Genomic DNA, 11185 nt, shown 5'->3' with positions numbered 1-11185 from the left:
AATAATGTTAAACCGAATTGTGTTGCACTATGATGAATTGTGTTTAAATCGTGTTGAATTGTGTTGAGTTGAGTTGTGTTGGGTGTGTTGAGTTTGAGTTGTTGGGTTGGGTCATGTTGAGTTTGAGATGAGTTGTGTTGGGTGGTGTCGTGTTGGTACCCTGGGGGGAGGGGGGAGTTGAAAGATGATACGGAATTTGTGATAAGATGATGAAGTGAAGATTTAAGAATTTTATTGTATAATTAGAAAGTGATTTGATACCTCAAAACTAAAAGTCCAACTTTATATTTAACTCTAGTTATGAAGTTTTATTTTGGAAAATGAGGATACTTCCATCAACATTAAATTTATGAAATTAAGTCTATGTTGGGTTAAGATGAGTGTGAATAATGATAAATGGGAGATTGTGAAATATGATGATGTTATATGGAGTTATATCAAAGAAAATTAAATGTTGGAGATTTAATTAATAACTGTGGGTAGTAATTGATAACCAATGTGTTTTAAAAATTGAATTTGAAGACTTGATGATAATATGAAAAAGTTAAGAGATAATTTGAACCTAAGAATTGTGAACACTTTAAAGATGAATCTTTGTCTCTATGGAGGTGTTGTTATATTTTTGTGTGACAAAGCAATGAATGATTTAATGGATAATGATGAAGGTCGTGGAACATATTTGTACTTGTTATGTGAATGAAATTTTAATATATGGAAGATATATATTGAATTAATGTGTTACAGAAATAATGGAAGATGTATTGGCATTGTCCACTAATTGTAATGATGGATTGTGATGTTATCTTGGGGTCCGCCATATTTGAGCCGACAAAGCGTGGCGCTTGAGATAGGTTCCGCCTTCCTTCCGGAGTAGCACCCAGTAAAGCGTGTGGAATGTTGAGGTTCCGCGTTCCTTCTGACTAGTCACCGGTAAAGCGTGTGGTTCCGTGTTCCTTCTGGCTTGTGACTGGTAAAGCGTGAGGTTCTTCATTCCTTCCGACTTGTGACCGGTAAAGCGTGTGAGTCATGGAGATGACTTGTGATTGGATCCGGTATTTGATATGAGATTAATTGAAAGAATGGAAAATGAAATGGTAATTGGATTCAGGATTGGTGTTGATACACTCAATGGATTGCTTGTGATTAAAATGGAAGATTATGAGTTTTGTTTTGTAAATAATAGAGGAATTGAATTAAAAAGGGATTGTTATTTTTGTGTCATGCTTGTATTCTATTTGGTAATGCAAACGTTAATGTGAGGTAATTGTTGGGCGAGTTGGAATTGAGTGTATGAGGATTTGTCTTTTTGAACATAAAGGAAATTGGATCTTGACATTATGGAGTTATAGTGATTGGAAATAATATAAGGAAAAAAAAATGGAAATGAAATGGGGAATATTTTGGGAATTGGTTAATAATTTTTAAATGATGTTGTTTCTTAAACATGTTGGTTTCACAAGGATCTATGGTTTTCTAAAGTTAAGGGATGAATTTTAATGGCTGAAGGTTTTTCTTAAAAATGTTCAAATAGTTTTTGAGAAAAGTTACTCTACTTATGATATTTTGAAGTTATAAAATGTCACTCTACTATATGGTATCACCCTGCATGCATGATCATTTCTATTTGTGTGTTAGTTATTGATTGAAAACTATGAGATTCCTACTTGGCATTAGTGCTCATCCCGTTGTTGTTTTACCTTTTTACAGGAAGAAAGTTTGGATTCTTGATTGAAGAGTTAAGAAGTAAATGTGTCTTTTATATGTAATTTCACTGTAGATGTGATGGATCCTGTATTTGTATTTTATTCATTTGTAGCTTCATAGTAGAAGATTGGTATGTATTGTTGACATTGTAATTTTCATTGAGAGAGAGAGAACATGTATCATTGTATTCCTATTACTCAAGTGTAATAGATATTTGTATATGTATAAAAAAAATGGACCTAATTTTAAGGCTTTGGTAATGTTTCCGAGTAATTAAAATTGGGGCGTGACAACAACTGTCTCTGCTCTAGTGCATGTACAAGGATGCTCGAGCAAAGATTAGCACACTAAAGAAGTAGAACAAAGAATTAAAACGACAGGCCACCTCTGTGGCTTGATTTGGTGTCCCTTCATGCTTTGCATTTGATGGTCAACGGGGAGTAATCTCCTTCGGAAGCTTTGCCAATGCTAAGGCAGAGTCTTCCAAGGCTTCCCAAAAGTGATGATGGAGCAAGGCAGCCAGTAACGGAAACGAATGGTGAAGTAAGATTTCAACCATAAATCGTCGAAAATTGAGAACCATGCTTGCAATCTCTGTTTTTCCTTCTTTTTTTTTTTTTCTCTTTTTCCCTGTATTTTGCTTAGGAATCGAGCACTAAAGCTTCAAGTGTTGTATTTTTCTTTTTATGTTTTGCTTTTGTTTTCAAGGTGTAATCAGAAAGTTTCGACCCTCAATTTGAATAAAAGAAATTTTCATTTTGGACATCGTGGCATGAATGGCATGGCATACGAGTAGTAAAACTTTTTGTTTGTGAATTTGAAACTAAGAATGATGGATTTTCAATAAGTTCTAGATTGGTCATTGAGCTTTCAACTGTCCAAAATTCAAAATACAACTCGATAACAGAAAAACAAAGCATAAGCAACTTAAAGATGTTAAAATACACTTGTTGGATTAGAAAATACTCAAAAAAAGACCTTAACAAACAAATCGTTGAGCGATCCCTCTTCTTACAGCTTTCAAATCTTGGCAGAGGAAAACTTGACCAACCGGCCAATTAATGAGCTGACCAGTTGATTTGGTTGATAACCGGCGAAATTATAAGCAAGAGAAATGGTCGACCAGCAGAAAACTTGCCCAGCCGAAAAAAAAAAAGTGGCCCGCCGATAAAAAAGTTGGTCGGTTGGCAGAAAAAGTAGTCGGCCAGCTAGACAGGTAGTGTGACACAGCTAAAGATAGCTGTCAAGCACTTCTAAGCCACCATGTTCTATAAAAAGTGATCCTCTCATGCTGTAATGCCACAGAAGTGAGAAGATAAATATTTTGCTCTTGAAAATAGAGAATTCCCTCATTATGCTCAACGATTGGATGGCCACCCTAGATGGTGTGGATAAAGTGAATTTCTCCAAATTTGGCCTAAATGCACTTTTGTCCTTAAATCATGCCCCACTTCAACTTCTGTTTCTTCGGCCAGTTGCCCATTGTTGGAATTCGGTCACCCATGTATTCCATTTTGGGACACAAGAGTTATGTCTGACTATTGAAGAATTCCGAGCGCAAATGGAGCTTTCTCGAGATGAGGAAATTTTTCCCCGATTAAATTTTAGCAATGCACAAGCCCTTGCTCAAATGTGTGGTCTGGAATTAAATAAAGCTCGGTCTCTAGCTTATGCCAGCAAAGTGGATGTTTTTGCGCTAATTCACTGATTTGTAAAAGTTGGTGTAACAAGCCCGCGGGGGACCTCGCTACAGCTCGGACTCGACTTTTTGTCAATCACGGTTCTAAGTCTGAACCAAAGAGTCCAAATCTGGCAAATCGTTTTGAGAAAAACAGATTTTTTGAAAGAAGTGCCAAACATGGACTGCTTTGCCAGATACAGAGTCGCCACCTAAATGTTTTTTAAATGGGAAATTTAGGAAACCCTGACTCGGTGCCAAAAGGCCACGTGTCCGTCATCACCAAAGTTGCCTCGGCTCGGGAACTTGGGTACGATTGGGGAAGGTCACTTCGTGAGCACCCCCGTTCGCCCGATCAAAGATCGGCCTCTACTAACCATGATATCTATTTTTGAAAAACTTTGTGTGTTCTTATTCCGGTTATTAGCCTAGGTTACTATGTGATGCGCACAGCATACAAGTATAGACTGGATCGTCTGAATTGGAACAAAACATTTCATGTTTGCTTTTGAAAATGGTTTGCTACCCGCAGGTAGGCTTGAAACATTTGATGATTTATTCCAATTCAGATAATCCAACCTTCACCCACAGGCATTCAGGCAGTTATATCATATAAGAAATTAGCCTCATAGTAAGCATGCTATTCATGGCATTCACTCACACGCATGCAAGGATGCTAAAGCATAAAGCTTACCAGGTACTCCAAGCCAAAACAAAAACTCATTAGAAGTCATGCATGAATCCTAAGTATACAGAAATGCCTAATGCAACACATGCAAAATGCAACTATAGCAGGCTCGGCTATTCTAAGATGGTATATGAAATGCTACAACTATCATGTATTCAATTTAGAATTAAAAAATACAATGCAGTTAGTATGATGCGCCGAGCCCGGTGCATGCAATACAGATGAATGAATGCAAACATGCTGTCATACTGTATGCTAATTTAAACATGCCCTAATCTAACCATCAAAAGCGGATAAATAAAAGGGAGAAAGACGTGGGGTTGGAAGACATACAACACACACACGCACACTTATTACAGTTGTGGCCCTCGCGCAGAGGTTCCAAATAAATATACAGTCCCGAAATAAAAGAATATTACAGTCCGAATAATACAGTCCAAATAATATACAAATTTCTAATTAATTAACAAATTAACTAAGAAAGTAAATAAAACTGGCATGCAAGCCAGGGACTACCTTGCTTCTGATGGATGATGCATGTCCGGCTGCTTTACGCGGAAATCCACCGGGATGCCCCAATTAGCCTCTGTTTAGCAGTTGTTCTTGGAAAGCGTGCCAGACTCTGAAAAGTTGCTGATTCTTCATTTTGCTGCAACAGAGAGCAGGAAGGGGGCATAGCAATGTATTTTCACAAATATATGCATGCCTCGATCCTCGTGCCACCACTACAAAAAAAAACACTTTTAGCGACCTATTTTTTGGTCACCAAAAGTGTAATTTTGGTTGCTGAAAGTATCCGCGACATGAACAAAATTGGTTGCTGAAGCCCTATCACTAAATGCTTTGGCGACCAAATCAATTTTGGTTGCCTTTATAAATAAATTGGCGACCAAATACTTTCGTCGCCAAAAGACTAAAATTTCATCGCCATAAAGTAACATTTAGTCACTAAAAAATAGCCTTTAGCTGATGACATATTAAGTTTCAGCGACATATAAATGCGTCGCTAAAAATATCTTTCAGTGACTAAAAGAATTGGTTGTTGAATGTTAAAACTTTTGGCGACCAATCAAGTTTTGGGTCGCTAAAAAAATTATGGACACATACTTTCAGCAACATAAATAAAATGTCACCAAAAGTAAACTTATAACTAAAAAAACCTGTCACCAAAAATTCATTATTTATAATTTTTTTTAACAATTTCCCTGTTTAATACATAATTCATAAACCTATAAATAATTTTTTTTAACAATTTCCCTGTTCAATACATCATTCATAAACCTATAAACATAAGCAAAATATAATTCAAATCAACACATTTGCGCAAAGCATCCAAAATATAAACTAAATTCAAAAGTAGTACCATATTAAATATAAACAACATATCAAATCCAAAACATCCAATTCAAGTACAAATCTCTTACAATCCCAAACTTCAAACATGTAATGCCTAAAGCCCTTCTAAGCTTGCAAATTCATAACAAAAACCTATGACAAAATATATCCAAAAATTCAAAATGTAAGCCTTTGATGCGCCCCGAACTATAATTCATCCATTGCCAATCCAAAAAACCTTCCAAGCTTGCAAATTCATAACAAAAACCTATGACAAAATATATCCAAAAATTCAAAATGTAATCCTTTGATGCTCCCCGAACTATATTCGATCCATTGCCAATCTGTCAAACATATGAAAAAAAAAATTATAATGTTAAAATGTTAATAATAAAGGTCTTGGTCTAAAAACATTGGTTTCACATTATAGATGAACAAATTCAGAGAAAATTTTCCTACGGTGAATTACAAAATTTCAATATACCAAAATCAAAAAGTAACACATAATTCACCAGTTAAACTTGGCATATATGAACTAATTACAAGCAATATCTCTATAAATTTGTAAACCAGTCACATGTTGTCCAACCAAAACCTAACTCAAATTATGTCATTATGGAATACTGATGAAATCCAATTTCAAGGTTCCAAAACAAGAGCAAATATCAATTGAGTAGGAGCTATCACTGCAATGAGATGTAATCCAAAGTGCTAACTTTACTTTCATGACTAAATTGAAATCAGAAGGACCTAAATCTTAAACTTGAGGCTGCTTTTACTTACATGAAGGTCAAATTATGAGATATGTGACATTTCTAGTATAGCATTATAATGTTCTTAGGAAACATAATAAGAGTTTAACATTGGGATAATGAAATTAAACCACATCTTTAGTCCCTAGATTAAAACAAAATATAGCAGCAATCTCAAAAACATAGGGATAATAAATCATCCTTTCTTTGAAACTCTCATTCCTAAACTCTAGTTCCTTCCTAAACTCTACTAGTCTCCTTCCTAAACTCTTATTTTCTTTTCTCTAGTTCCTCTCTAAACCCACACATCCCACCATACAAACCCACTAGCATTAAACCTACAATAGCCATCACGGCCAATAGATAGATAGTAGCCAACTGAGTACATAGCCCAATAATATTTTGTTCACCTAAATCTGCTAGAAATCCTGTTCAAGGCAGTTTCAAAAATGTTGTCCTACATTGACATGACAAAGTAGAAAAGGCAGCTTAGCCCAATGAAGATTTTCATTTGTGTCCATTTCAATGTGGATGCATGCTCTACTCTAATTACCTTTTACTATGCTGTGAAGCTTAGAGTCACTTAAAAAATGAACTAAAGAGTGATGAAAATTCAAATGCTAAACAGATGATCTTATAGATTCATTGCAAGAGAGAGTTTTTGCTACAATAAGAACAAAAGGAAAATTATTCACTATATTACAAGAAAGAAAGAGAATTGTTAAAGAACTCATTTAACCATTTAGGTGTAGTTGTTACCAATCAAGCTAACATTTTTTATTTATGGTAATCATTCAACTTTTTCTTGCATCTCAACCAACCATTTTAGCCTATTCCTCCAACTTATTTTCAATTTATATTACTCTAACTTAATCAACCAGCAACAAGAAGAACAATACATCAACAAATAAAGCAAACTAGCCAACTGAAGAGCATCATAGCAGCAGCTTGTTTTAACAAATATATTAAGTGAAGTGTTTTTAGTGATCTGAAAATTAAATTCTGAAAAGTATACTTACAGAGCAAGCTGTCAATAAAATTCCTCTGATGAACAATCATCTTCATCAACCTGCATGTCTGCCTTATCCTTGTGCATCCTCATAAACTTTTCAATCTCTTCAAACCTTTTGTTTTGCATTTCAATCTTTCTAGCTTGCTCTTGTGTTACCAAGTTCTGGGCTGCAATTTGTTCTTGCTGGACCTCAGCCAAATTCTTCAATGACTCTATTTGTTCTTGTAGGCTCGAAACCACCTCAACATGTGCTTGTGTACTAACAGAAGATTTGGATGAGGATGGGTTTCGACCAACTCCGAAGCCCTTTACGTATCCTGATTTACTCGTTCCAAGAACTTCAATTGACAGCTGCTCCTGAGTTAAAGGTATTGCCCCAGGCTTCAAAGACTCTTCACGTCGTTTTTTCAAAGCTTCCTATCAATTTTTAAACAACTTTAACAAATATAACCAATTACATAAATATGTAATTATATTAATTGGCATACTTACATGTAATTCACCACATATTGGAGCTATCCAATCTGCCTTTCTCTTGCTCCAATGGGAATCTTTGTAGAAGTCTACAATGTCAACCTTCGCAGTACCCTAATGCCATCAATTTAAAAGTAAGTATACATAATTAATTTTAACTCAATCACACTTTCAAATATATTAAATGTATCACCTCTTTATACATTGCAGCTTGAAATGACTTAGAGCCCATTGTATGATTATATGGTAATTTCGATCGACTATTCCTCCCTTTTTCAGCCAATTCCTACAAAAGTAAATGATTAGTAAAATTAAATTGAAATTGAAACACGCTTCTTTAAGTTATGAAATTTTACCTAATGATCGCTATTAAGCCATACATGATTAATCATGTATACCCAAGCCTCATGGTCAACCCCTTTGTATGGCTTAGTGTAAGGGTCAACACCAGCTTCTACCAACTTTGAGTAATGCGTCTTCATCTTGTTACGCCAACTTTTGTAAAGGGTTTTACACTTCTTGTCGATTGCTTTCCGAACCTCTTTATCCTCATCATAATCAACAATCTCAAATTTATCCTGCAAATATATGAATAGTTTTATTAATATTAAAATGTAAGTGAAGGTGATAATCTAACTATTTTAAAAACAACAAATACAAGTACCCGAACTGCCTGAATGATTGGGGCTTTATGAATCTTGTCAATCTTATCCCACTTACTCATGCCAATTATAGGTGCAGCCATCCTTATTTGCAACCCAACTTCATTTGCAAATGGAGTGGCATAAGGCCCTCCTGGTACCTTGGCATCTGCAGGGACCCAAACAGGAAGTTTTTTGCCACCATTTTTAGCTATGAGATGCGCTATGCTCTTCCCTCGAGTCTGACCCCTTCCCTGTGTAGAACGGGTACGCAAAGTAAGTGTAGATGGTACAGCCTGGGTAGTACCTTCATTTGTAGATGGTGCAGCCTGTGTAGTAGTTGCATTTGTAGATGGTACAACCTGAGTAGTAGTTGCATTTGTAGATGGTGCAGCCTGGATACATCGAGCATTTGTAGATGGTACACTTTGAGCAGATGGAGTTAAGTTTGCTGGTGCATTTTGCGCTTCTAACTTTACCAGGGCCTGCCATCTACCACAACAACTCAACAATTACATGTGTGAAGCATATGTAAAATAAGCATTTACATTAACATCAATGGATGTATAATAGAACCAATATCAGCACATAAGTGATAACTAAACAATAACATGGCATAAGAAACAAAGAAAAATGGAGAAAGAGAAAGAGAAAGGGACACACACAAACATAGATACATTGAAACATATTCTTGGATAATCATTGTGCTCAAACTCAGACAAGAACGGCACCTAAACAACAGTGTCATACAAAACATAAAAATTTAAAGTTCCATGTCAAAATCTATATTACAATCATAATGGCTATATAGCTCATCTTCTCGGATAGTGACAATGCTCTTAGTAATGATCTTCGTTATCGCATGTCTCTTCATCATCAACACCATCGTCATGTGCTCGACTAACTGATTCTAAAACCACCTCACTTGGGATAATCTGAGGATCAATGTCATTCCTATGAAGTAAGATTGTGACAGGGTCTGCAACGCTAATTGGGACAACATCAGTTGTTTCATTTTGTTGGAATACATTATCAGGTTCAATGTCATCCTGTTCTGGTACATCCCACATTCCTCGAAGTTGCGCACATCCTCTCCTTCAACATTGTTAGCCACATCATCGTCATCGTCTTCTTCATCCCCCTCATTTTCATTATCATTCATGATAGTCCCCATGTAAACATCTTCTAACAAATTTAGGAATTCATCTTGATCTCTGTCTATATCTTCTTCCATTCTGTCCCCAACACTTCCAAAGTCATTGTGGTCGTCATCATTCAATGCATGAGATTCATTCATGGGAACAGATTCCCCGTGATGCACCCAAGTCTTATAAGAAGGGGACATTCCTTTCACGACCAAATGATACTCCACAATTTTACTAGTGTGTTGTTCACAATTCAAACAGTCCATACAAGGGCAACGAATCTTACCATTTGGCCCTACATTTAACATTGCGAACTGAACAAAAGCCTTTACCCCATCTCGATACTGGGAACTCATTCTATTCTTAAGTAACATCCAACTCTTGTCCATATTTGGTCACCTACAAAGCCAATGTTATGTGAAATTCCTTTATCACTATGTACACTAATATTCAATAGGTAAGTGGTCCTATGTCATTTAACTAAATTTAAAAAAAAAAGAAGAAAAAAAAAAGGAAATGCAATGTAGAGTAAAGGGTGAAAAAGAATCATATAGTAAGTGATGACATAGATATATACCTTTAACTAAATTAGGTATGTGTAATTTATTGACAAGTTGTACTAACAATAATAATTGATAAACAAGAATTACTATTCAAGTAAAGCATGCAATGTAGAGTAAAGAGTGAAAAAGAATTATATAGTAAGTGATGACATAGATACATAAATTATAATTGCTATATAAATTATGGTCTTCAAATTGTTACATATTAGTTTAGTTATTTTTGTAAAAGCATATTCATTTATTTTAGCAATTTGAGTTATTTATTTGTTGAGTTAGACATGGAATTGAGATTTTTGTAGCAAAACACAACAACCACCCCCTAATTAGCATATTTGGGCTTATCTTATTTATATATCAAATAGTTCCTTGGATCATCTAATTGTTTGTTATATCATGAATGCTCACAATAGTAAAACGAAACTAAGAATACAATAAGTGAATCCTAAGAATACAATTAAGTGAATCCTCTAATACCCACAAATTTAATAAAAAAGTGTCAAACTTCTCTAAATAAATTAAAAATGCCTTAACAAATAGTCAAAGATTACCTGATGTAGTAATTGCCCCCAACGAACGAGTGCAGCTTTTTTATCTCTCTGCATTAACCGATAACCTATAATAATTGATAATTGTAAATCAAATTTTAAATTAAAATCGCACTATACATGAAATTAATGAAGAGATATGGGCATGAAATGAATGTCAAATAACGTATAAGGACACTCATGGATATGCGCAAAATAAACAATTCACCTACACACCTAAATAAATTATTGTACTTCTTAAAAGGAGATATCATCCGTAAAAATATGAAAAGTGAGGTTCAATCAACATGTCCCAAAACACATCAATGCTTTTTGGTCAAACACAAGGAAAAGAAGATGGTGGATGCACTTATTCCACTTCAATGCTTTTTGGTCAAACACAAGGAAAAGAAGATGGTTCTCAACAAAAGAAGATGTATATTATTTATAGTATGTGTTCTTATAAAAATACAAAATTATTTTAATAAAACAATAAGTTAATAAAGCAATAATTGTAATAGCTTCATTGTATATTATCTACGAACACTGCCAGGTTTGGGACAGTGGTGTTCTACAGTGGGGTGTGAAATCTTTGTCTTGAACAAAATAAAACGGTATGAATGTTTGTGTCGGTTCGACCAATTAATAAAGTGTGTTTTTGGTTTGAAT

General features: G+C 35.0%; 1 protein-coding gene across 2 annotated transcripts; it reads right to left on the bottom strand.

Annotated features, from left to right (window-relative positions):
- Positions 1 to 5410: 5410 nt before the first annotated feature.
- LOC145801256 (uncharacterized) lies at positions 5411 to 10605 on the bottom strand. Of its 2 annotated transcripts, none has more exons than XM_082892018.1 (5): positions 10541 to 10605; positions 7837 to 8221; positions 7662 to 7757; positions 7177 to 7586; positions 5411 to 5749 (listed from the first exon to the last, which is right to left on the bottom strand). In XM_082892018.1, the coding sequence occupies exons 2-4, from the start codon at positions 7873 to 7875 to the stop codon at positions 7188 to 7190; spliced, it is 534 nt and encodes a 177-aa protein (XP_082748144.1). In that variant the 5' UTR covers positions 7876 to 8221; positions 10541 to 10605; the 3' UTR covers positions 5411 to 5749; positions 7177 to 7187. The 2 variants fall into 2 exon arrangements, with proteins under 2 accessions (XP_082748144.1, XP_082748143.1); XM_082892017.1 differs by lacking the exon at positions 10541 to 10605 and adding an exon at positions 8308 to 8744.
- Between the last annotated feature and the right edge of the window lie 580 nt (positions 10606 to 11185).

The sequence above is a fragment of the Camellia sinensis genome, chromosome 10 (assembly GCF_055761805.1).
Source record: "Camellia sinensis isolate YWXY chromosome 10, ASM5576180v1, whole genome shotgun sequence".
In the NCBI taxonomy this organism is placed as follows: domain Eukaryota; kingdom Viridiplantae; phylum Streptophyta; class Magnoliopsida; order Ericales; family Theaceae; genus Camellia; species Camellia sinensis.
Note: the sequence above shows the minus strand (reverse complement) of the source record. Positions and strands in the feature narration are given on the sequence as shown.

What these genes read in the sequence shown, in the direction of transcription:
- LOC145801256 (XM_082892018.1), bottom strand. Translation starts at nt 7,875, where the DNA reads ATGGGCTCTAAGTCATTTCAAGCTGCAATGTATAAAGAG. An exon ending in AAGCTGCAATGTATAAAGAG is followed by an intron (nt 7,758 to 7,836) that starts GTGATACATTTA and finishes TGATGGCATTAG; the next exon opens with GGTACTGCGAAGGTTGACAT. An exon ending in CAATATGTGGTGAATTACAT is followed by an intron (nt 7,587 to 7,661) that starts GTAAGTATGCCA and finishes AAAAATTGATAG; the next exon opens with GAAGCTTTGAAAAAACGACG.